The following is a 27,404-nucleotide window of genomic DNA, read 5'->3' on the forward strand; positions in this document are numbered from 1 at the left end:
CGGGCGGTAATTGGATAGATCTAAGGGATCTAATGATATTTTCTTTAAGAGTGGGCGCACCACTGCCTCCTTCAGTTCCCCTGGGAATATCCCGGTGCCAAGGGACAAATTGATGATATCCCCCAGGGGGGCCCGCACCTTGTCTGGACACGCTCTTATCAGCCAAGACGGGCATGGGTCAAGAGGACAGGTGGTGGGCTTTCCAGCTCGGAGGAGTCTGTCCACATCGGCTGGGGATATCCGGTCAAAGTGGTCCAATACTGGACCCGAGGACAGTTGAGGAGCCTCCAGTTCCTTTATTGTACCCAAATTGGCAGGGAGGTCATGGCGGAGCAAAAAAGCTCGCAAATGCCTCACAGCTGTGTGTCAGATTGTTATTTAAATTTGACTGTCCTTCAAGGGATGTTAAAGACCTAATTATACTAAATAATTGCGCCGGGCGAGAGCTAGCGGATGCAATGGAGGCCGAGAAGTAAGACTTCTTAGCGGCCTTCACTGCCATCTCATAGGTTTTAATGAAAACCCTATAAGATGTTCTTGAGGCTCTGTCACGGGCACCCCGCCATACTCGCTCTAGCCGTCTGAGGTCCCGCTTCATTTTCCGAAGCTCCTCGGTAAACCAGGGAGCCAGGTTTCTGTGAGGTCGCAGAGGGCGCTTAGGTGCGATCTCATCGATGGCTGCCAGGTGCTGGATATTCCAGCCCTCAACAAGCTCAGTCAATGAGTCACCAGGGGGAGCAAGGTCCCGCAAGGCTTGACGGAATCTATCAGGGTCCATCAGCCTCTGCGGGCGAGCCCAAATTGGCTCGCCACCTAAGTAGGGTGGGGGTGGAAAGTCAATCCTGGCTTTCAGAGCGTAGTGATCAGACCATGGCACCTTCATCGAAGGAGACATGATCACATCTATACCGACGCCAAAGATCAAATCCAGCGTGTGGCCTGCTTGATGTGTGGGGCCCGAAACAAACCGGGAGAGCCCTAGTGTCGCCATGGAAGACACCAGGTCCAGAGCCTGTGAGGAGGCGTGGCATCAGCATGGATGTTGAAGTCCCCCAATACCAATAGGTTAGGGAACTCCAAGGCCCAGCCGGCCACTGCCTCCAGCAGGCCTGACAGGGTGGCTGCTGGTGCGCTAGGTGGCCGGTACACCAGCCAGACAGCCAAGCTCACCTCAGAGCCCCACACTAGGCCAACAAATTCAATGCCGGGGATCAATGGTGATGGTAGAGCCCTGAAAGAACAATCTTCCCAGATTAATAATGCTACCCCTCCCTCCCGGCCCACAGTCCATGACTGGTGGAGGACGGAGAAACCTGGGGGCGCCATCTCTCATAAGGTAACAGTTTCGCCTTCACGCACCCAGGTCTCCGTCACACAAGCCAGGTCGACCCCCTGCGAGGTAAAGAAATCTCACAGGGTGGCGGTTTTGTTGCCTATAGACCTGGCATTGCACAACACCAGTGACGGAGGTGAGTAATCCTCGTCCCTCGGGATGGGGCGCAGATTGGAAGGGGTACGAGCATATCCGTATCTCGATCCCCTTCGCCTATAACATCTGCCCCCATCGCCATACCTCCCTCGCCCCTCCACGGTAGCAATCCCAAGCCTCATACTAGCCTCCATTTACAAAATAAAAAAACAAAACAAAAACAATTATACCTAAACAAAACCAATCCCCACCCCACTCAATATTCAACCCCAAACCAAAATAAAACGGAACAAAATAAAAATACATAGATAAAAACCACTGTTCACGGTGGTACAACAAAGTAAAAAGTAAAAACACCTTTAAAACACTTTTAAAATATATAAAAACATTTTTAACATTTGCTGCAGCAGCACCAGTGTCCTTAAAGCTGTGGCGGATGTGAGTCTGGGCCCCGCCCCCTAGGCCTGGTGGAATTAGCCTGAGGAGGGAGCGGCCTTCCCCAACACTCATGGTGCAGCACGGTGCACAAAAGGAATGCTCAGTGACATTGTGGCCACATAAATTTAACTGTCATCTAAATGTTAAAAAAAAAAGAAGGGACGCGGGTGGTGCTGTGGGTTAAACCACTGAGCCTAGGACTTGCCAATCAGAAGGTTGGCGGTTCGAATCCCCTTGACGGGATGAGCTCCCGTTGCTCGGTCCCTGCTCCTGCTAACCTAGCAGTTCGAAAGCACGTCAAAGTGCAAGTAGATAAATAGGTACCACTCCAGCGGGAAGGCAAACGGCGTTTCTGTGCACTGCTCTGGTTCGCCAGAAGCGGCTTAGTCATGCTGGCCACATGACCCAGAAGCTGGACACCAGCTCCCTTGGCCAATAAAGCAAGATGAGCACCACAACCCCAGAGTCGGCCACGACTGGACCAAATGATCAGGGGTCCCTTTACCTTTACCTAAATGTTAAAAATATTATATTTTTGTTATAAAGAGAATGACAGGCATGAAAAGAGTGACAGTGCTCTTGAAATAAACACACACTGAGCCAAAGGAATCTTGGGTGACCAAGCTAAGTGGGTTAGGTAGAAAGAGTGGGAGCTTAGATCAGAATAAGATATTCCTTCATGAATCTTGATCTCAAGCTCTTTAGGACTTTGAAGGTTAAGATGGTGTGGGTCCCCTTTGAGTAATTTCTCTAATATTATCTATCATAAATTGTTTGGGCTTCATTTGAAATTCTCAGTGATGTTTTCAAAATATTACTCCACTACAACATTAGAATATCCCAAGAGGTCAATTAGCCAGTAAGTGCCTGTTTCTTCTTCATAAGAAATTACATTCTGGATAAGAAGTCCTGAGCATGAAGGGGAATCAGCCATTGTCACTGAAACTGATCCAGCAACATGACTTCATCTAATCCCTTAAAATTGGGGACTTGATAACAAACCAAAAGACCTTTTTCTGATCAGTTCTAAAGAGTGACTCTAGATTATAATCAAAGGTGAGTAGTCCAAGTTATCTATTGCTTTAGATCCCAGTTTTGAATTTTCTGCACATACCGTTGTTGTTTAGTCGTCTTAGTCCTGTTTGACCCTTCGTGACCCCATGAACCAGAGCATAACCTTGGAAACTCTCGCTTTCAAAGCTTCTCCTTTTTTATGTCCATGAAGTTTTCTTGACAAAATACTGAAGTGGTTTGGCAGTTCCTTCTCCACACATACTGAATACATGATTATTCCAAACAGCTTGCCATAAAAACAAGTCCCCTATGGTGACCAGATGCAAAGGAGGACAGGGCTTCCATGCCCTTTAATTCTCTCATTCTGTCTTCTCTCCAGCCTACACTACTGTGACATGTTCAGCTATTTTTATTAGATAAATTCTTTTTTTGCCAGGAGTCCTATTCTCATTTGCATCTAATCAGCCAAGAACTCTGTCACAAATTAAAGAGGAGCTTCTTTCATCTCTCAGCTTTAAGCAGAGAAATGTTAGTGCAACCGGCTTGCAGAATTTTGGTGGAACAAGTTCAGTGTGAAATCAGGGAAGGACATGGTGGCAGTGAGTTTGGGGCTGAAAGGGTACACCTATGGAACTAATGTCACTTTAGTATTTCTTAAATTATGGGAAGCCTAACCTCCTAATGCAGTTGGGACAGAGTTAATTCTAGGCTGTGTGAATGCAGTGATCACATGAACATACAAAGCTGCCTTATTTGGTATGCAGTTCCAACAATACACTCACCAGCTGACTTGTGAAAACAACTGTTCTTACTCTTCAGCACTTCGACATTGCATGGCCACACACAATATTCTCAGTAAGACATGAAATGCTGGAGCAGTGATCTGCTGCCAGATCATAGCATGGCGTCATTTGTATGGTGAGGATTCCCAGCTCCATTTCTCTGTTACATCTGAATCAGGAGAGGCTGTGACTGTTTTCAAAGATGCCTAGCTGCAGTGGTTGGGTGGATGAGAACCAACAAACTGAAGCTGAATCTTGTCAAGATAGAGACACAAGGTTTCACACCATCTGAATAAACAGTTGGTGTGTAGTTTGTGAATGATCCTTGATCCACCTTTGTCATTGGAGGGCCAAATGACCTTTTGACTTAGGGTGGGATGCCAACAATGCCCTTTCCTTGGTCGCTCTGATTCATGCATCAATTACTGTAATGCTCTTTTATGTGGCACTTTCATTGGAATTGTTCCAGAAGCTGCAGCTGGTGCTATTACACTTGAGTTGAAGGAACTGCAATGCCTGACAATCAACTACCAGGCCCTGTTCAATATTTTGTTGTTAACATAGAAAGCCTTGAAGAATTCAGGACTGCGTTACCTGAAAGACTGCTTGCTCCTACATGGGGCAGTAAGATCACTTAGATCATCTGGGAAACTTGCTTCAGATATCTTGTAAAGACTTACTGTATCACGATGCTCTGATTTTCCCTGATGCATAAGATTTTACACAGTTATATGTGCTTGAGTCCCCTACATTGTTTTATATACTCTTATATAGATACGTTCATCATTTTAAGCTCTGCTTTTAAATTAAGAAATTGCAAAATATAAAATATATTGTATTCTTCCTTCCTGTTGACTACCTCCCTATTTTTTCCTTTCTTTCTTTAAGCAATTTTTTTTTAATTGTTGATTGGACAAATTCCATTCCTCCCTTCAACAGAAAAAGATGCAAAAACCTGCTGGGCGTAATGAGACCATCATTACAGAATTCATCCTTCGTGGCTTTGGAGACTTCCACGACCTACAAATTCTTCTCTTCATTGTTTTTCTACTGATCTACATCATGACCATGGTTGGGAACTTGATCATTGTTGGACTAGTTGTGACTGATCGGCACTTACACACCCCCATGTATTTCTTTCTGGGCAATTTGTCTTGCTTAGAGACCTGTTACAGCTCAACCATCCTCCCCAGAATGCTGGCCAGTTTATTAACACATAATGATAGTGTGTCTATTCATAGCTGCTTGGTCCAATTCTGGACTTTTGGGGTTTTAGCAGGAACAGAATGCTATCTCCTGGCAGCAATGTCTTATGATCGCTGCTTGGCAATATGTCGACCACTGCATTATTCCACACATATGAATGCAAAGGTTTGCCTCCTGCTGGTGGTTGGATCTTGGATGAGCAGCTTTGTGATGGACACAACAGTATTTATATTTGTATTGCAGTTAACATTCTGTGGCCACAATGTCATTCAACATTTCTTTTGTGATTTCACTCCATTGATTAATCTGGCCTGCAGTGACACACGGAGGGTTAAACTCGTATCAACTGTTCTGACTTCAATAGCTACCCTGCCACCATTCATTCTGACCTTAGCATCATACATGTACATCATTGCAGCCATTCTTCAAATTCCATCCACCACAGGGAGGCAAAAGGCCTTCTCTACTTGCTCTTCTCACCTCATTGTGGTGACCATTTTCTATGGCACTCTCATCATTGTATATGTTTTACCAGATACCAATGAACTGAAAGAGCTGAACAAACTATTCTCTGTTTTTTACACTATCTTGACACCTCTAGTCAATCCCCTCATATACAGCCTGAGGAACAAGGAGGTGAAGGAAGCCCTGAGGAGAGCAGGCAGCCATATGTGCAAATGTGGCCTTCAAATCTTTAGATGTTGCATAAGGTAACTAGACTAGAAAAAAGGAATGATATGGAGTTTGTGAACCTCACACACACTAAGAAAGGCAACATTCAAAAGTCATTTAGGCTATGTTCTAAGACCTTGGAGACATGTTACAGAGCCCTCTATATTGTAGCTAATGAACATTATAGGTGAACATTGTAAGCCACATATGACAAATCAATTGCAATACCTTTTTGTAGCCATTCCTAATGTCCGCACAATTAATCACATACTCATACCATTCATGTAACCTCCTCTCTAACATTCCCATTGCTCTGCCCCTAAGCACATTATGCTCCCCTGTGTCTAACACATCCCATTCGTGTAATGCATATAACCCATCAACATAGCACATCATTTCCACATGCACTTCTTCTTACTAGTTACATACCCCTCTCCATTCCCTCAAAATACGATGTTAAACCTTTCCACACACCGACTCAACTGCTACTCCTTCTTTCTCACACACAAGCCCCGTTGACCAAGTCCCATTACTCACGGGACCAAGGCAAATATAAGCTTGGTCAAAATGAATGTGGTCATTTCCACTCCACCATGAAGCCTACATACTCACATGCATATGTACACACACCTACAGTATGCACATATTTTTGTGTTGTTGTTTTTTTACACACTAGATCACAGAAGAACTGCTATATAAAATTCAGTGAAATGTGGGTTTCAAAGGATATTTGTGTTTCAGTTTGCATCTGGGAAGTGTGAAACAAGTATGCTGGTTTTTAAGTGAAAACTGTGGAGGAGGAGGAGGTGCACAAGGCAAGTGTGGCACAAAAAACTACACATCTTTTGGTCTCACACTTGCAGGAAGCAGCTAACTTGTGTGAGAATGCAGGACCAAAAATGGGACATTCTGGGATCCAATCAGAAGCAGGGATGGCTTCTGTAATTCTGGGGTGTCCCAGTCAAATTGGGATGGTTGGAGGATATGCAGATCCAAGCAGACCCTCATCCAGCGACTGGTAAGGAGCACCATAGCTTCTGAACTCTGAACCAAGGGAATCTTGAGTGACCAAGTTAGGTGGGTCAGATGTAAAGATAACCATTCATGGGGTGGAAACTAGACCAGTATGACATATTCCTTCAAATGTCTTGGTCTCAAACACTTTAGAACTTTAAAGGTTAAAATTACATTCAGCACCTCAGTTAAAATAGAGCTATTTCAAATAAAACATAGAATCATAGAATTGTAGAGTTGGAAGGGACTCCAAGGGCCATCTAGTCCAACCACTGCAAGACTCCTGCCCACAGCTGTCACTGGGTGGACTCGAACCACTAACCTTCTGGTTAATGGCCAGATGCACTAACCCATTGCACCACAGGAGAGACTAAATATTTGAAATGCATTTTCTTATTCTTCTCCCTTTCTATTTGCTTTATTTTGTATTTTGGGATTGAAGCTCATCAAACTCACCCTCCAAGTACAACCTTGAGATGGTGTGCTCCCCCACCCTTGAGACATTTTTCTAATGTTATTATAAATAATGTTGGTTTCTCTTGAACTTTTTGGAATTTGAGTGTTTAGTGATGCTCCTCCTCCTTTTTCAAACTTATCCCCACTCCACCATTGGCATATCCCAAGAGGTTAATTAGCCAGTGAGTGTCTTCTTCTTGCTTTCTTCATATGTAATTGCAGTCTAGATAAGAAGCACTGACTATGACAGAGAATCACCCATTGTCACTGTAACTGATCCATCAGTATGATCAGTGAAATCTTCATCTTATTACCTGAAGAACGTGAATTCCATAATAAAGCAAAATGCCTTTGCAAACATCAATCGTATACTGTTCCTGTCTAAAGATTAGAAACCACTGGTAAGTAGTTGAAGTTTTTCCCTGTGTTGGATTCCAGAATAGTATTTCCTGCACATGCTGAATACACAATTATTGTGATATAAAAGCAACTCTACTGGAAGACTTGCTGAGCACAGGGAAATGATCCTGTACAAGATAATGCAACTATTATTATTATTATTTATTTCAACTTGGCCAACTGTAAGAGGAGAAACACCAGGGGCAGCCGAGTCTGTGCCAGAGATCCGTCCTCCTAGCACTTGTGCCCCTGCAGCTTACATGGATTGGATGGGGTGATGTAGGGTGGCAGTGAGGTTGTGGATGTGTCAGTGAAATGATGGAACCAATGCAGTGCCCCAGCCAATGCGCCAGTGCATACGAAACCTTACAGCTGCCCTGCCTCCCCTCAATCTGGATAAGCTGAAGTGATGTAAGTGTGGGAAGATGAACCCACGGCATCACCCCACCACAATGTGCTCCCAACAATGCCTACCACTTGCTCCTAAATCCTACTACTGTATGTCCCCTCCAACTGGTAAACTGGCAAGCCGGAGTGTCCAAAAGGCACGGGAGAAGAAATTCAAGGGAGCCTCACACAAGGGAGGAAAGAACCTGGGAGGCATGAATGGGAGGACGACTTGTCCCATGTCCCATAAACCTGGTGAGTGGGCTTTGAAGTGAGGTGTGCAAATCAAGAGTTCTCTCCTGCGCCTTCTGACCATCTTGGGGGCTCTGTTTACACACAAGAATGAGAACATTGTTGGGGCATTGACCCTTTGCTGGTCATGGTAAATGCCTGACGTTGCTATCTTCCAGAAATGGCCATAGATAACCTATTGAAACCTTTGAATTTACTTGTCTTGCCCATATCTTGCTTCTTTTACATCTTAGGTTGACCACAAAGGGACCATTATTTTATCTCAAATCAAGAAGCTTGAACACACATTTATACTCTATACATAACTTCTCAGTGTATAACTTGAACACTGCTAATAATAACATATTTTTTTTAAATCCAAGTTTCAATGTCTCCCCATCCCCTACCCAAACTGTTTTAACTCATGGTGAGGTCTAGCAGTGAGAGCTTTGGGTTGTCAACTAGCATCAGAGGGATTAAATAAGAGCACAATAACATATGGAGAACTCTGATGAATCCGACTAAAGGTCTATCTAGTCAGTGTCTAGTTTCCCATAATGGCCAACAAGATGTCTCTGGGAAGCCCACAAACAGCATATGAGTGCAACAGTCACCTCCTCTTGTCCTTTCTCTGTGACTTGTACTTATGGGCATACTGCCTTTGATCCTGAAGGCAGTATGCAACCCTCTTAACTAGGAGGTTGTGATTTAATGATTGTTGCTTACAATTGGTGGGAAAAATTAATACCTCTATTGTTTCCACAAACTGTATATTCTATAATGGATGCATAAGAATCCATAGAAAGACGGTCCTGATGAATAAAGAAGACTCTTGTATTCCCTCCTGTGCAATGATATTATAACTTCAGCTATATGGCCCTTGCTTATGTAATATTGACTCTCCTGATGATTGTTCCTGTTTGCATTTGTACTTGCAAAACAAAGAAAACAATGATCACACCCCACCTCATCTCTTCTATTCCACCAGATGAAAACCATGACGAAAGAGGAGAGAAATGAAACCAACATAGCAGAATTCATCCTTCTTGGTTTTGGAGACATCCAGGAACTCCAGATTTTTCTATTCATGCTGTTTCTAATTATATACATTATGACCATGGTTGGGAACATCCTCATTGTTGTACTAGTTGTGCTTGATCAAAGCTTACACACACCCATGTATTTCTTCCTTGGGAATCTGTCTTGCTTGGAGACCTGCTACAGTTCAACCATCCTCCCTAGAATGCTGGCCAGTTTCTTAACCAAGAACCAAAGTGTTTCGGTGAATGGGTGCATTGTGCAATTGTGGGTTTTTGGCTTCTTGATAGCAGCAGAGTGCTACCTCCTGACAGCAATGTCCTACGATCGCTATGTCGCAATATGCAGGCCCTTGCATTATCCATTTCTTATGAATTTCAAAATCTGCCTCCAGCTGGTGGCTGGTTCTTGGATCGGCAGTTTTGTGGTAAACATGATCTTGTTAATTTTTACACTGCAGTTAACCTTCTGCGGCTATAGTGTTATTGATCATTTCTTTTGTGATTTCCTTCCAATAGTGAATGTTGCCTGCAGTGACACACATCAAATAAAAGTTCTGTCATTTGCTCTGACCTCCATCTGCACACTGCCACCATTCAGTATAACAATAGCATCCTATGGGTGCATCATTAATGCCATTCTTGGCATCCCGTCCTCCACAGGAAGACAAAAGGCCTTCTCTACCTGCTCTTCTCATCTCATTGTGGTGACCATTTTCTATGGCACCATCATTGCTGTGTATATTTTGCCAAACACCAACCAACTGAGAGAGCTGAACAAAGTCTTCTCTGTCTTTTACACAATATTGACACCTCTCCTAAATCCTCTAATATATAGTCTGAGGAACAAAGAGGTGAAGGAGGCCTTGAGGAAAGTAGCTTACAAATATGCACATATAAGAGTTTATTAAAGCCATGATTTCAAATTGAATGGTGAAGCCCTTTTCTATTACAAAGGCATCATTTTGTACTGGTTGTAGGTCTTCTTCTGAACTAAACAAGTGCAAGCCTTGGAAGTAACTGAATGGAACATTCTCAGGGGACTCTCATGCACTCAACTTTCAGCTCTCTGTGGAAAGATTTGGATCCAAATAGAACAATATGAATGTAAATCTTTCTTAGTGTTGAAAAATATTGCATATGTACCTTGCTTAGAACTAATTGTTATTCCTTTCATGCTATATGGAGGTTGAACTGGTGTTTGTTAAGCATCTGCAGTGTGACTTCAATGGACTACTGTTCTGACCAGCAAAATGAAACATAGAATCATAAAATTGGAAGAGGTCATGTAGTTCAATCCCTTGCAATGCAGGTATCACAACATGCAGTCCTCCACCCAATTTGAAACCATAACGGGCCCTGCTTAGACATTAGTTTACACCACAATGCCTATATTTTTAGCGCATAGTAATGACTGGAAGAGTTTTTCTTCTAAGAATACCACATTTCAGGTAATTTTCCTTAAAACCCCTCTTTGGATAGTCAGCATGTGATAAAAAAAAATGTTCAAAACAATTCTCAGAAAAATGTCTTCTGAGAAATGTTGGGTCAGTTCTAAGAAATGTTCAGCTTTCCTTATCATTCCCGATGAGATGTGCTTCATTGAGCTATTCCTCAAAGAGATGTTTAATCAACATGGTGTTTAAAAACAAGTTTTTCTTAAGAGACTAATTACGGCATAATGCCCACTGCTTCTCACACATCCCTTTGGCAGTTGTAGCCTAAATAATGAGCTTTGAGCATGAAGAAGTGATCTGGTTTTAAATTAAACTGATCCATGAGATTGACTGATGAATCTTAGAATCTCAATGCCAACAGAACATGACTTTGAAAAGCAATCAAGCAGCCATAGTCAAGAGACCTTTGTGTTTCTAATCCTAAAATTAAATATTAGGAAGCAGAAGGGAGCATTCCAAGATATTGACTGCCTTGAATTTCAGGTGAGAATTACATGCACAGGCTGAAAGCATGATTATTCCTATCACTGTGATATAAAGGCAATCTACTATAATGACCAGTTTGCTGTCAGACTCAGGTGTGTCTTTGATCATCCATTTAGCATTGTGACATGCTCAGAAGTGGCATCATAATTCCTTCTTTGTTGACACCTTGTGAAAATGCAAGAGCCCTGTACTCCTTTGTATACAATCAATCCAGAGCACCACCAGGATTTATAGAGGGACTTTGTTAATCACCCAATTGCTACAAGAGCCTTGTTCTCTTCCTATCTAGGCACTCTAAGGTAGGATATGGGAAAGCTTTGGTTCTCCAATGTTGATGATCTACAGCTCCCACCAAGCTGATGTTGATAGGAGCTGATGGGAGTTGAACAGCATCTGGAGGATCACAGTTTCCCCATTCCTATCCTTCCATAATGGACCAATATCCAATCTGCCTCTTCAGTTACCTAAATTTCAATGGATAAATGATAAGGCAGCCTTTGCTTAGATACACCTGGATCTGGATATATCTGGAAGATAAGAGAGAAAGTAGATGCTATATAGCATAAAAAATTATGTTGATGTGGGTGCAAGCTTTTAATAGTCACAGAGCTCCTTGCTAAAGCTGGGCAACAGCTAACACTTCACTGATCTACAAGAGCAAATATTTGAGTTATTTGAAATATTTCTCTGTGTCTGTTGGTAATTTACACATGTTCTGATTATTCTGATTATTGATGGCATTGCATTTCAGAGGATAACTATATCTTGCAGCTATCACTTAGAGGTGTTGGTGATTAAATGGTATATAAAACCTGTTAAATAAAATAATAAATACCTTGCCTCACTTGACCAACCCAATTTATAACCACAGATTATTTTGACATGTTTGCTCCATCAATAAATTCATGTGGTTTCACCCTGACATAATTCAGAATCATCCAAAAGACAAAGTTATTTTGTTTCTCATGTTCTTTAGTTGTGGCAGCATGGTTGCATTTCCTGACTGATCCAGGGTGAGAGGGATCACTAAAATTCTGGAGCCATGATTGCCTGGTCAATACTTTGTAAAGCATTCAAGTTGGTCTCAGGCTACCTTATTAGGAAGAAGGATGATATCATTTGTATAGCTTTTATGCCAAAAATCGTAATACGCTTGCAATATCAGAAAGGCAGCAATCTTTGCATTACGGGTTTCTAGCCACTGAGTGGCTCCCTCAGCCATTTTATAAAGCTCACCTAGGGGTGCCTTATTTCCAGAAAAAGGCAGGTTAATCTAAGCATTCAAATTCAAAACAGTTCACCTTTGTCCTTGTTTTTCTTATATCATGGGAATAATTTAAGCGAGACTTGGAGGAACAAATACCTGAATAGGACTATTGGGAGACTTGAATCCGGGGCGAGATCCCTTTAATTCAGATGGGGGCAAATACTAGAATAACATGAGGAGAGCGTAATATTGATTGTACAAATTGTTCTTCTTCCCCTTCAACAGATTAAAATGATGTTGACGTTGGAGAGGAGAAATGAAACCATCATTACAGAATTTGTCCTTCGTGGCTTTGGAGAGCTCCAGGAGTTACATATTCTTCTCTTCATGCTGTTTCTAATCATCTACATCATGACTATGGCTGGGAACCTGATCATTGTCACATTGGTTGTCACTGATCAGCACCTCCACACCCCCATGTATTTCTTTCTGGGCAACTTGTCTTGCCTGGAGACCTGCTATAGCTCAACCATCCTCCCCAGAATGCTGGCCAGTTTATTAAGCAAAAACTCAGGTGTATCCGTTAATGGCTGCATTGTGCAATTATGGGCATTTGTGTTCTTAGCAGTAACTGAGTGCTATCTCCTGGCAGCAATGTCTTACGACCGTTACATAGCAATATGCCGCCCCTTGCATTATTCTGTCCTTATGAATTTCAAGGTTTGCCTCCAGCTGGTAGCTGGGTCTTGGATTGGCAGTTTTGTCATAGACACAATATTGTTAGGTTTTATACTACAGGTAACCTTCTGTGGCCACAATGTGATTGAGCATTTCTTTTGTGATTTCATTCCGATGATGAACCTGGCCTGCAGTGATGCAAGTCAGGTGAAACTGGTATCGGCTGTTCTGACTTCTATCTCTACCCTGCCACCATTCGTTCTGACTATAGCATCATACGTATGCATCATCACTGCCATTCTTGGCATCCCATCCACCACAGGAAGGCAAAAGGCTTTCTCCACTTGCTCTTCCCATCTCATTGTGGTGACCATTTTCTATGGCTCTCTCACCATTGTGTATCTTTTACAAGACAACAATCAACTGAGAACACTCAATAAGGTATTCTCTATCTTTTATACCATCTTGACACCTCTGCTTAATCCCCTTATATACAGTCTGAGGAATAAAGAGGTGAAGGAGGCCTTAAGGAGAACAGCCAACAAATGCGCTAACTGTATAAGAGTTCATTGAATTATGTTTTCTTTTTCTCCCCCCCCCCCCCGATTCTAACAAAAATATTCTCCCATTTACTCCAATGTAAATCTGAAATACTAAAGTCAACGGGGTTTTACTTCAGATTTAGAAACAGCAGCGATTGATGATCTTCCTAACATGTAGCCTTGGGAGCAGCGAGCATTTGGGTAGCACTTTTCAAACCCATATGCTAATTCCTATCAAGTTGGTTCTGGAGCTGTGCTACATTTGGTCATTTATTTTAAGTTGATATATATATATATATGCTGCCAACCTTAAGAAAAAATAATAATGGTGGTAAACAGCAACACATCAACAATAAAATTACAACCATAAAACAAATGCACAATGCCATGGAGACTCATCACCACTGCCACTTCTTCCTCCAGCACCATTGTGTCACATGAAGTTACAGGCTGCTTTACAAACCACCTCATGCATTGTGTGTTCTTGTCTGTAAAGAATCCCCAACATTCAAGATCCTGACTGTGTGTAGATGCACCACATGACTGGGGCACCTGATTGTGCATTTGTCCTGATTGCGCAGTGCATCTTCCTTTGAGCAGGAGCTTAGACATTGGGGTTTCTTTTCATGCAACCCTGTGCAACATGTGTTTGTTGAATGAAGAAGATGTCACTGGAGAGTCACTGCCTGGCTGTGAGTGCTGAAGAGCCCAGACTCACTGGAATAACTCTGGGGTTGGGTCAAATGTCAAAAATGTTTTTAAATAGTTTTTAATTTGTGCTGTTTTAAATTTCGGTTTTATGGTTTGCTTTTTGCTTGTTGGGGGAGGGATTAACATTTAGTTGGAGTTGGGTATTAGTTTAATTTTTAGTAGAACTGTGAATTTTTTGTTTTGTTTTTTAATTAGTTTCTATTGTTTTATATAGTTTGTATTCTGTTCTTAAGAGGGGAGAGTCAGGGCTGCCTGGGAGCAGGCCCCAGCCAACAGAATGGTTGGGGCAGGTTCCACGGGGGACACACACAATCTCTGCCCTGGGACACACTGGAACACCCGATCTCAGTGATCATGGGTAGGAGGAGGAGTTATGCTAAGACCAGACCATGTCATTACTGAGGAGGCAGGTTTTGTTGTTGTTTGAAGACCATAGTAAAACATACTTCTGGAAGTGTTACCCAAGGAGAAAGTCACATATTGTATTAATGAAAATTCCTCTCCATCATTGCTCCCACTTTGTATAGAAATTGGCTACAAAGTTTGGAAGGCCAGAGGTAACCTAGAGGGAAACCAAGAACATCTGCTAGTCTCCCCCTCCCATGTAGATAGCAGGAAGAAGATCCATGGTAAAAGATCCATTTCTCAGAGATTTACAATATCTTTATGGCTCCCATGGCATTTCAAAAGCCCTAAAGGGCTAATATCTTTCAGGAAGACAGGGCATTTAGCCTTCTAAAAAAAAAAAAAAAAAAATTACCTCAGTTTGGGGAGAATTGTTGGCATAAAATCCACACCGAGGTTGTAAGACTCATTGCTTCTCACACTTTCTTTCCCTTGCAAGTACTCTGCACTCAAATCTAAGAAGAAACGAACTTGTAGAACACATCTTACCTAGGCTAATATTCCTTTTCCAATCTAGATGGTCCTTCTTTGAACTCCTCTTTCTTTTCTTTTACTCTGTTAGGATTTTTGGGTGTTTTAGTATGACTTCAGGGAGACATTTCAGAATTGAGGGGAATCTATCATTGTACATGTTTAATATTGCGAAAAGCTTGAAAACAGACCTTTGTGTTATAATATGAATACTTATAAATTAACGAATAACTAAAAAAAGGAATCAAGTGATGTATATTCCAATGTATATTGTCACTCATTCTGTATCACATGAAATTGCATGTGACATGGTGATTATTGCTTGAACTGTTTATCATTTGGTACGCTATAGAATGTTTTTACATGTAAAAATACAAACACATACCACACATTCCCATGAGTCTTTTCTTCTGAGTTTGATTAGACTCCTGGGAGTAATGGAAGTAAATATGGATAAAATCCAGTGCAGCATCTCAGTATAGAGAGCAGTAAGAGAAATTGCCTCCCAAACAGCTATGGGGAGAGAATGGTGTGATACATTGAAAAGGCAAATCACATTGGCTGCCCAGAAAAACAACACAGATCGCAACCAGGCATGAAAGCGAAGCATGTAAACACTTGCATGAAATCACCCAAGATCTGCCCACAAACAGCTTGGTAAGTCTATTTGAATAGATGACTTTTCAATTATTTTATTTATGACCTCCTGGATAAACTGTGTACACAGTTCAGGAAGATCTAGAAACCAGAGTTTTACAGTGCAAAAGCCCATGCTCAGTTTGTCCCAGCCAGGGTTAATGGCTAGGAATAGAAGAATCTCACATATTTTATTACTGTAAATTCCTTGGGGGGTCTCTTTTATTGTGAGAAGTGATTTGTGAATTCAGTGAACCTAATGAAACATCTAGAAGCAGAACCTTGAAGGCATAACAGACCTACTGGATAAAAAGCAAGTTTTATCACAAGTTAAATATATTTATGGGTTTCCTAGTAAGAAATCTGCAAAGGTCAGATGTGCAGAATAGCCACCATGCCACCAAGAATTATACATTTTCATTCATTAAAGAGAATATTCTGGCCTGCACATCCTCATTCCACATAGAAGAGGCCAGGTCAGCCTATGTCGGTCTTAGCAAATGCATACTGGAAATGTGACATGGACAAAAACTGTTAAATCTCTATCACATGAAATTCCATGTAACATGGAGATACCTAATTGTGCCTCCTTTCTTAAATAAAGGTTTATAAAGATAAATATATAAATAAAATAGGGACATGGGTGGTGCTGTGGTCTAAACCACTGAGCTTCTTGGATTTGTCAATCGGAAGGTCGGTGGTTCGAATCCCTGCAATGGAGTGAGCTCCCGTTGCTCTGTCCCAGCTCCTGCCAACCTAGCAGTTTGAAAGCATGCTAGTGCAAGTGGATAAATAGGTACTCCTGCAGCAGGTAGGTAAACAGTGTTTCTGTGCACTCTGGCTTCCGTCACGGTGTTCCATTGCGCCAGAAGTGGTTTAGTCATGCTGGCCACATGACCCAGAAAGCTGTCTGTGGACAAACACCAGCTCCCTCCACCTGAAAGCGAGATGAGCTGCGCAACCCCATAGTCACCTTTGACTGGACGTAACTGTCCAGGGGTCCTTTACCTTTTATTTTATCTTTCTTAAATGTGTTTGCTCCTCTTTGCAGGAACCACACACAAGCACTATGTTCAACCAGTCATCTGGAATGGTGGAATTCCTTCTGCATGGATTCTCTGATATTCAGGAATGGGAGACATTTCATTTCATTACTTTCCTGGTCATTTATCTGATGGCTGTCACTGAAAACCTTCTCATCATCACAGTCATCACCTGCAGTCCTCAGCTTCACAAACCCATGTACTTCTTTCTAGCCAATCTGGCATTCCAAGACCTTGGCTCCATATCTGTCTCAGTCCCCAAATCCTTAGCAAATTCCCTGATGAACACCAATACCATATCATACAATGGATGCATCTGTCAAGTGTCCTACCTTCTGTTCTTTAGTATATCTCATTTTTTCCTCCTTGGCATCATGGCGTATGACCGCTACATTGCCATCTGCAATCCACTGCACTATGAGACTGTGATGAACAAGAAAGCATGCGTCCAACTGGTGATCAGTTCATGGATTTGTGGGCTTCTCTATTCCACAGTATACACTGGAAGTACATTTACAATTGAGTTCTGTTCGAATGAGATTAATATGTTCTTCTGTGAAATTCCACAGCTATTCAAACTTGCTTGCTCTGATTCATATCTCATCGCATTTTGGGTTATTTGTGTTGGTGCGTCTCTGGCTTTTACATACTTTGCTCTGATAGTTTATTCTTATGTTCAGATCTTCAGGGCAGTTCTCAGAATTCCTTCTGCCCAGGGAAAGGAAAAGGCCTTCTCAACTTGCCTGCCACACCTTATTGTAATATCTGTATATTTTGCCAGTGGTTCATTTGCCTATCTAAAGCCAACTTCTGGGTCCCTATCAGCCATGGATCTTGTGGCTTCTATGTTCTACTGCATGTTGCCTCCAGTTATAAACCCAATAATCTATAGTATTCGGAATAGGCAACTGAAATCAGCATTGTGGAAGTTGACTGCAAAATTTTTCACCCCAATTTTTCTTCCCCAATTTGCAATATGTTTCTCTTCCTGTAAAAATCTAGTAAAACATTTTTAAACATACAGATAAAACCTGTGTTGAAATCTTTATTTTCATTTCAGTTGCAAATCTTTTGAGAACACACTTGCTAATTAATAGTAATTGTTGTTGTTTAGTCATTTAGTTGTGCCCGTCTCTTTGTGACCCCATGGACCAGAGCACGCCAGGCACTCCTGTCTTCCATTGCCTCCTGCAGTTTGGTCAAACTCATGCTGGTAGCTTCGAGAACACTATCCAACCATCTCATCCTCTGCCATCTCCTTGTGCCCTCCATCTTTCCCAACATCAGGGTCTTTTCCAGGGAGTCTTCTCTTCTCATGAGGTGGCCAAAGTATTGGAGTCTCAGCTTCAGGATCTGTCCTTCCAGTGAGCACTCAGGGCTGATTTCCTTCAGAATGGATAGGTTTGGTCTTTTTGCAGTCCATGGGACTCTCAAGAGTCTCCTCCAGCACCATACTTCAAAAGCATCAATTTTTCGGTGATCAGCCTTCTTTATAGTCCAGCTCTCACTTCCATACATCACTACTGGGAACACCATAGCTTTAACTATATGGACCTTTGTCGGCAAGGTGATGTCTCTGCTTTTTAAGATGCTGTCTAGGTTTGTTCTCCTTCTTTAATAGTTGCTGTTATGTCCAGATCTTAAGGATAGTTCAAAGAATTCCTTCTGCACATAGGTGAACGCAATCAGTGTGTGGACTGCAGAGCACTATTCCACAGCATACATGGGAAATAGTCTGAAAAAAATTCTGTGTCAATAATAGTCTATGGAATACCACAGTTGTTATTATGTGTTGTCTGAATTGGTGGGTCTGTGGAATGTTCTTGTTCTAATCATTTTTCCTTCTGTTTAGATTTAGCTTTAACTATACAGACCTTTGTTGGCAAGGTGATATCTCTGCTTTTTAAGATGCTGTCTAATAGATTCAGAAATTGATCTTTAATTTCTGTGTTCCATTAGAGTAATAAACTGTTATATAGGTTCAGCAATAGCTTTTACTATTTTCATGCTCTGTTGCAGAGTGGATTTTTTTTTTAGTTAATTTACTTGTTTTGTACTTATTTTCACACATATTTTTATGTTGTTTCTGCTGAATTGTGCCAGGTCTATGGCAAGTTAGAACTATGCTTTCAGCTTGATTGTATGTGTGATTGTATTGGCCTAATACCATATTGGCCTGAATATAAGCTGCACTTTCCCCCCAAATTCTGACCGTGAAAGGTTACAGTGCAGTTCAATTTGCAACCTTACAAAAATTGGCTTTTATGATATTGCTGCTGAAACAGACATATGGTAAAAGGGAACAAAAAAAAAAAAAAAGTTTTATTGCCGATTTGCGAGGTTGAGACTGTTGTGGAATTAATTCTAATGTCATTCATCGCTTTCACTTGTGGGTCCTCTCTAGTACCAGTAGGGTTTTCTTCTACATCTGCCATTTATAGCTGTGAGTGCCTGCGGAATTTTAAGGGAGCGGCTTCTATTCGGGTATTATTTTTTTACTCCCCTCCATTGAATGTTAAAGGTGTGGCTTATTTGTGGGTGCGCCTTATATTTGGGCCAATATGGTAAATCTCTATTCAGCAGATTTCTGCAAGCAGAACACTTCCTTCATTGACAGAATGTGATTGTCCTCAGACTCATGTAAGTTAGGGGAGATGGCCCCATGGAAAGTGGACTTTCTGTATTCACAGAGTTGCAAACATTCTGGGAAACATGAGCTACAAACCACCCACCAAGTCCAGTTTTTGCTTTGAGTCATAGCAAAGCATAAAAAAGAGGGCAGGTGGATTGGGAGATCTGGTGAAGGGTAAGAGAACAGGGCTCCCCAGATGCTCTGTGGTCTTAATTACCCAAGGCCATGCCTCCCACAGGTCCTGATTGGACAGCGGGGCCACCCCTAGGTGGGTTCCACCCAGCACCAGTGATGTGGCCCAGACGGCAACAAGAGAGGCGTCAATCTCACCTCCACCAGAACACTGCAGGGCCCACGATACCTGGACACAACAGCGCCCACCAGAAAAAAGGTGAGCGGATTTCTCAGATACATTTGTACCTTGGATCCCAAATGCCTTGGAGTCGAATATTTTGGCTCCTGAACTCCGCAAACCCGGAAATGAATGTTCCCATTTGTGAATGTTCTGTGGAACCCGAACGTCTGGCGTGGCTTCTGCAACTTTCGATTGGCTACAGGAGCTTACTGCAGGCAATTGGAAGCTGCGTCTTGGTTTCCAAAAGTTTTGGAAGTCAAACGGACTTCCAGAATGGATTCTGTTTGACTTCCGAGGTACGACTGTATTTAGAACAAGCTTTTTAAGGCTTGCACCTTTTCCAAATCTTTTAACACCCTGTAGCTATCAAAAAGAAAGGATATTTAATGTTTTTTAAAAATAATTTAGCCTCACCTTGAGGGAATGTTCAGGATGGCAATAGAGGATATATTATTTATTAATAAGAGGATATATTATTTATTGATATCCTTCCTAACTTGCGCTAGCATGTTCCTTTACTTAGCAGAGTGCATTCCCCTTTACACAGCAGAAAACTTGTCCCAGGCTCGTTAGAACCTCTTACTATTATGCAATTCAATCTACCTCAGATTGAACTGTATGTTCCTGGTAAGATCCCCTTTTAAATCCCTCCTTAAAGAATAAAGACACCACAGTCTTATTCATAAGCAATAAAAAGAAAGTTTACTCACGATCCGGCAGAGCACAGTGTGATCCCTGAAGGCAGGCTTTAGGCTTAAATTTACAAACGTATAAAAACAGGTTTACCCCATAAGGGAGGTGACCTGAGGGACTGCTTGGCTGGCAGCCAGCAGTTCATTCCAGGAAGTTCACAGGACAAAAGGAAGATGGAAAAGAGAGAGAGTGGCAGCATGCCTTGTCCTTTTACCAGGTCTGGAAAGGTCACACCCACCCACTAGTTACATGCAAGGAAGGATGTTCCAGGGCAGGAGGAACAGGAAGTTTTGACTGGCTCGACCAAACATTCCCTTGCTTGTCCACTCTAGGAAAACAAGGAATGTTGTACTTGACTGCTCTCAGTGGATTACATCCCACACACCTTGGGTATAAAAGCTAATGTTTCTTGCCATAGCAAAAAGGTGTTTTCTCTCTTTGAAGAACCTTCACAGTGAGGTAGTAAGACTTGTTGCTTTTCTCACTTTCCTTCTCATTCAAAAACTGGGCACTCAAATCTGAGGAGAACAGATAATTGAACATCACAACCACAGCATAAATTATATAGAATAATTAAGAAATCATCAGTAAAATAATTACAAATCACCAGTATAACAACCACCTTCTATAAAACACTATTAAGAAAGCAACTAAAAGAAATTAAGCTAAACAGAACAACCATAACAAAAGTCATATTATAAGATTCACAAGGCACTATAGCTGCAGGTAGCAACGAAGTCAGAAAATGAACAGATTGTGTTAGATTTTAGCAGGAGTATACTTATGTTGTCCACATGGATCAGAGGCATGCAGTGAATCTTTTTATGGGGATACGTTAGGGCCGGAGGTGCCAGCTTTTAAGGGTGATTTGGCCAGGGGCAACATCTGTGTGTGAGCATCACCCCTCCTTCCCTAAGCCGGACAGAAGCTTCTCCAGCTTTGGGAAGGAAGTGCCTGGCTTTAGTACTTTAATACTCTCATTTACCAGGAATATTGAGGGGACAAGCCTAGTTCCCTGGTCCACTGACTGCCTGCAACGGACACGGATCAACAATATTCAAAGTTTATTTGGGAAGTATAACACAGGTTGAGCAAGGAGCTAAACTAAAGATTTATAGATGCAAACATTTTCCTAAGGGATTTATATATGAAGCAGGGCTGGAACTCTTATTAGGCAAAGTGAGGGGGCCACTCCAGTTTTGTTGGTCAAATACAGTGGTACCTCGGGTTACATATGCTTCAGGTTACATACGCTTCAGGTTACAGACTCTGCTAACCCAGAAATAGTACCTTGGGTTAAGAACTTTGCTTCAGGATGAGAACAGAAATCGTGCTCCGGCGGTGCGGCAGCAGCGGGAGGCCCCATTAGCCAAAGTGGTGCTTCAGGTTAAGAACAGTTTCATGTTAAGAACGGACCTCCGGAACGAATTAAGTACTTAACCCGAGGTACCATTGTAGTGACATCAAAATGCTATTTATTTCATTTTAAATTATTGCCAGAGTGCAGAAGAGGAATTTGTAAAGGGTTTTCTGGTGTGTGTTTTTGCTTCAGGTGCCCAAATTTCTTGATTCGGCTTTTTCTTGGTAAAGAACTCTATCCCACTGGAATTCTGCACATACTGCTTTATTTTGAACAGTGTGGATGGTACTGTCACACAGAGATAGCTGCTGTAGTTCAAGCAAAGTGTAGTTGGTGATCCACACCAAATATCCTCCCCATTGCTGGGTTCATAACTGGTGGCAACATGCAACAAACATAGACGCCACAAGATCTGTCTATATGTTGTGTATCTTATTTGCTGGTTCTGTATACAAATTCTCCAATGGCCTATTCTATTCAAAGATTCTTGAAGCAGTACCTTCCGGTTTGCTGCGGGAGGAATGGCAGTGCGTTTCAGATCGTCTGCTTAAGGGACGACCATTTCGGGCTGGTTTGAGCAGTGGGGAGAGTGCTAGGACTCAGTACCCCCAAAAAAACACTCCATGGAAGAGTGGGGCTTTGAGGGGACTGGCAGAGTGAGAGGAAACTCATTGTGATCCTCCCTTTGAACTCACCTCTGTCTCAGCAGCAAGTGGGGGGGAGGGAGGGAAAAGCAATTTGAGTTCGCTCAATTCAGCACCAGCGCACTCATCAGCCATAGTCACAAGCTGCCATCGAAAGCAGCAGATCTTCCAATCAAGGTAATTAAGAGCCAAAAACTGTATAGAAGAAATTAGGCACTAAAATTTAATTTAGCAAAAACGGAATCTGTCTATATGTCGTGTATCTTATTTGCTGATTCTGTATACAAATTATCCAACGGCCTATTCTACTGAGAGATTCTTGAAGCAAACATATTTTAAAAAACATTCACAGACATTTTCCAGCAGTCCTCTGCTTTATACAATAGTTGAAATTAAAAGAATCAGCAATAGCTGTTATGTTATTACAATTTTTAAGGAAAAAAAATAAAGAACTTGGGACATGATAGATAGATATTATATTAAGTATTATATTATAGAAAATATTTTTAAAACATCTTAGTGTTATAATGGAAATATTTATAAATGAATGAAAAAGAAACCAAGTGATGCATGTACCTCCATATATTGCTACTCAATCTACGTATATCAGGTGAAATCCCATGTGACATAGTGATTCTTGCTTGAAACCTTTATCATTTGGTATTCTAATAGAACACTTTTACATGTAAACCGTAAAATACACATGCATTCCACACATACGCATGAGAATTTTCTTCTGAGTTTATTAGACTCCTGGGAATGGAGAAACAAAATATAAATAAAAGTAATTACTGCATCTCCTTATTCTGTTAGTCAGTGAGGAAAACTGTAACTGAGATCACCTCTTAAACAGTGATGGAGAGCTAAAGATGTGACAGACCATACTGGGTGATCAGAGAAAAGCAGAAAATGAGCAGACATAAAGCAGCAGCAACAACAACAACAACAAATACCACCACATAAAATTGTATTAAATTCTCCAGGATCTGCCCATGAATAGTTTGGTGAGTCAGTTTTTATGGATCACTTCTCAAGTGGCTTATTGAGTATCAACTTTATAAAAAACCAATTTATCACAAGTTAATTATACTGAGGGCAATTCTGGACAAAACTTTAAGGTTCAGGTGTGCTGAGAAGTTAACATGTTACCAATATCTGTTTTAACATTTTCAATCACTGGTCAACAACAATTTTGTTGTCTGCATTTTTTCAGTTTTTTTAGGACGAATCTGATGCGCTGAATCCAAAAATCACATTGGTTTTGCTCAATCAGGTCAAGTTTTTGAGCTATGGCCACATGTCGGGTTTTTTTACATTTTTGTTCACATGTACGCTTGTGTGGAGCCTTTTAGAAGAAGTTGGTGGGGGTAAAATGCCATGTCGAATAATTGTTTTGATTGGAAATGATTATTTTAATGACAAAAAGTATTCAGGTCCGATAGTTCTGGGTGATTATGTCGACAAGGGATCAGTTTGAAGTCATAAAACCTCCTTTTTTTCTCGGAAGAGAAGGACTTGGTGTACTGTGCAGATATTGCGCAGCTTCTGCTCAAGCTTGGAGTGCCACAGTACGAACCCAAAGATTGGAGACTGTTCATTGACAGCAGCAAGCGATCACTGAAATGTGTTCTGCTACACAATGGCAACCAGTTTGCCTCTATACCCCTGGCTCACTCGAGTACACTGAAAGAGAACTATGAAGAGGTGAAGTATGTGCTGGAGAAAATTGGTTATGATCAGCATAAGTGGTTTATTTGTGTTGACCTGAAGATGGTGAACTTTTTGTTGGGACAACAGTCTGGCCTCACCAAGTACCCATGTTTTCTGTGCATGTGGGATAGTAGGGACCGTGCTCAGCATTACACAAAGAAGGACTGGCCTGTGTGGGAGGAATTGGTGCCTTGCAAAAAAAGGAACGTCATCAACGACCCTCTGGTGGACAGAGACAGAATACTCTTCCCACCGCTGCACATCAAGCTCGGCTTAATCAAGCAGTTCACCAAGGCTCTGGACAAGGATGGTGACTGCTTAACTTACTTGTGCCAGGCTTTTCCAGGATTGACCATGGAGAAGTTGAAAGTGGCATCTTTGACGGTCTTCAGATCTGTCAGCTCATCAGAGATCCAGAGTTCGGAAACTCAATGAACGAAGTGGAACTGGAAGCGTGGAAGGCATTTGTTCTGGTAGTGAATAACTTTCTTGGCAACAATAAGGCCAGAAACTACGCAGAACTTGTCAACATGCTGACTGCTTTCAGAAACCTGGGCTGCAACATGAGCGTCAAGATGCACTACCTATTTTCACATATGGACTGGTTTCCTGAGAACATGGGTTCAATGAGTGACGAGCAGGGGGAGAGATTCCATCAGGACATGAAAGAGATGGAGACCAGGTATCAGGGTTGCTGGGACGCAGTCATGATGGCTGACTACTGTTGGACTCTGAAGAGAGACCTCCCTGCCGCTGAGCATTCCAGGAGTTCCAAGAAACAGAAGTTCAAGCCCTGAAGTTTGAAAAATGGTGAAGCAACATGCAATTTACATGTACTTACCTTTATCAATGACCACCATTTAGTTTACAATTAACCTGGCCTGATGGAGAGAAACGGATGCCACTTCCTGATTCAGCAGTGCAAAAATACCCTAAATCAGTTGTAGAAATCTAGACAACATTCAAAAAGTAAAAAATTGTTGCCCAGTGATTTGCATGAGGCCCTGAAGAGAATGTGTCAGCTGCAGATTCTCTTTGCTGGTGCATGCTGGAAACCCGTGACATGGAAAAAGGCATCATTGAATGATGGGGATCATCGTGGTCTTTTGGATTATGATGAGAATTAATGCCTGCTTTACACACACACACACACACACACACACACTTCTGGCAGTGGAAAAGGACAGCACTACTAAACAAGCAGGTTTTCAGGTCAGAATTTCATGCTTCCACTCAGCATAAGCACCCTCCCTCCCCCCAAAACCTGCACCCCAGCCAGGACTGATGCACCACTCTTAGAGGTCAATTTACCATATCAAGAGCTCCACCCCTTAAGACACTTAGTGGAGTTGCAAATTTTCTAACTGCATTATACTGGGAGGAATGATTTCAGATGTCATCCCCACTTGAAGCTGCACCAAAGTAGAACAATGCTCCAGTGGCAGAAACAGAATGATTAGTTGCCACTTTTGTAGTGTTAGACTGGTTAACTTAGACCATCTCTACTGAATGGTTGTTGCAGGAAACGCTCACTGAGGCCTGAGACAAACAATCTGATTCAGTTAAATGTCTTGAGAATAATGTTTGAATGTTTTTGGCACTGTATTCAGCAGGTAAAGCCCTGCAACAAGATGGCTTGTGGAGGGTTTCTGCTCAGGGAAGCAGCAGCTGCCTTCTATTCCCTCTCACCTCAGTTCCTCTGTTTCTTTCCAACAGTCATCAGTAATATCCAAGGCAACACGATGACCAAGTACAACAATGCAATATCAATATAAACTCTTTATATAATCTATACGAAACATTGAACAATATGAAATATTTTTATAATATGTAATACTAACCACTTAGAGATTTCACATTTTTAAAGGTGTATACTTTTTAATTTTAAGATGAACAACAAACAAATGTTTATTGAAAGAGCAATGGTTTCTGGCTTACCTAGGTCAATCTATTTGATCACATGGGGAACCTGCATGAAAGCCTCTGATACTCTTCTCCTTTCTAAAATGGGTTTGTTTTCTCTTTGCAGGTACCAAATACCTACACAATGTTCAACCAATCATCAGGACTGATGGAATTCATTTTGCTTGGATTCCCTGATACTCAGGAGATGGAGACATTCCGTTTCATTGCTTTTCTGCTTATTTATTTGTTGGCTCTCATTGAAAACCTTCTCATCATCACAGTCATCTCTTGCAGTCCTCAGCTTCACAAACCCATGTACTTCTTTTTGGCCAATCTTGCATTCCAAGACATTGGTTCAATATCTGTCACAGTCCCCAAATCCTTGTCAAATTCCCTGATGAACTCCAAGACTATTTCATACAGTGGATGCATTTGCCAGGTTTTCTTTCTCATTCTTTTTATTGGATCTCACTTGTTCATCCTTGGTATTATGGCATATGACCGCTACATTGCCATCTGCTGTCCATTGCACTATGAGACTATCATGAATAGAAAGACATGCGTCCAACTGGCAATCTGTGCATGGGTTGGTGGGCTTCTGTATTCTACAATATACACTGGAAGCACATTCACACTTGAGTTCTGTTCCAATGAAATCAACCAGTTATTCTGTGAAATCCCACAGTTATTTAAAATTGCTTGTTCTGATTCATATCTCATCGCATTTCGGGTTATTTGTGTTGGTATATCTCTAGCCATTGCTTTTGTTGCTCTGATAGTTTATTCTTATGTTCAGATCTTCAGGGCAGTTCTATGAATTCCTTCTGCCCAGGGAAAGGAAAAGGCCTTCTCAACTTGCCTGCCACACCTTATTGTAATATCCTTATTTCTTGCCAGTGGTTCATTTGCCTATCTAAAGCCAACTTCTGGGTCCCCATCAGTCATGGATCTTGTGCTTTCTATGTTCTATTGCATGTTTCCTCCAGTTATGAACCCAATAATCTATAGTATACGGAATAGGCAACTGAAAGCAGCATTGTGGAAGATGACAGCAAATCTATTCACCCTATTCTTCCCCAATTTGCAACGTCTACAGCATTGATTACGTTTCTCTTTCTGCACAAAAATAGTAAAACAATTGAAAATATTTTAAATCATTTATAATAAAGATAAAACCTAATGATTTTGAAATCATTATTTTCATGTCTGAAGCAGATATTGGAGAACACACATGCTAATTTATAACAATTCATAAAGTATTATATGGGTTCAACAATGGATCTTATCATTTTTATGCTCTATAACAGAGTTGAAACATTTTAGTTAATTTACTTGTTTTCTACTTCTTTTCACACATATATTTATGTTGATTCTGCTGAATTGTGTCAGGTCCATGGCAAGTCA

The 27,404-nt window shown here is 41.5% G+C and overlaps 4 protein-coding genes across 4 annotated transcripts; all 4 read left to right on the forward strand.

The window, feature by feature from the left end:
- Positions 1-4,608: 4,608 nt before the first annotated feature.
- LOC310662495 (olfactory receptor 11A1-like) lies at positions 4,609-5,583 on the forward strand (the record flags this gene model as incomplete). The annotated part of the gene is made up of 1 exon (XM_083409431.1): positions 4,609-5,583. One exon carries the CDS (start codon positions 4,609-4,611, stop codon positions 5,581-5,583), a length of 975 nt encoding a protein of 324 aa, XP_083265557.1.
- A 3,433-nt stretch (positions 5,584-9,016) lies between these two features.
- LOC310663362 (olfactory receptor 6B1-like) lies at positions 9,017-9,976 on the forward strand (the record flags this gene model as incomplete). Its single annotated transcript, XM_083411172.1, has 1 exon — positions 9,017-9,976. One exon carries the CDS (start codon positions 9,017-9,019, stop codon positions 9,974-9,976), a length of 960 nt encoding a protein of 319 aa, XP_083267298.1.
- Positions 9,977-12,509: 2,533 nt separating this feature from the next.
- On the forward strand, positions 12,510-13,466 carry LOC310662496 (olfactory receptor 6B1-like; the record flags this gene model as incomplete). Its single annotated transcript, XM_083409432.1, has 1 exon — positions 12,510-13,466. One exon carries the CDS (start codon positions 12,510-12,512, stop codon positions 13,464-13,466), a length of 957 nt encoding a protein of 318 aa, XP_083265558.1.
- Positions 13,467-16,727: 3,261 nt separating this feature from the next.
- Positions 16,728-27,102, forward strand: LOC310662497 (uncharacterized protein; the record flags this gene model as incomplete). The annotated part of the gene is given in 4 exon segments (XM_083409433.1): positions 16,728-17,702; positions 19,626-19,724; positions 26,125-26,814; positions 26,818-27,102. Coding segments are annotated over 4 exon segments (2,049 nt in total).
- Positions 27,103-27,404: the final 302 nt, after the last annotated feature.

Source organism: Podarcis tiliguerta (assembly GCF_965153285.1).
Source record: "Podarcis tiliguerta genome assembly, chromosome: 13".
NCBI lineage: Eukaryota > Metazoa > Chordata > Lepidosauria > Squamata > Lacertidae > Podarcis > Podarcis tiliguerta.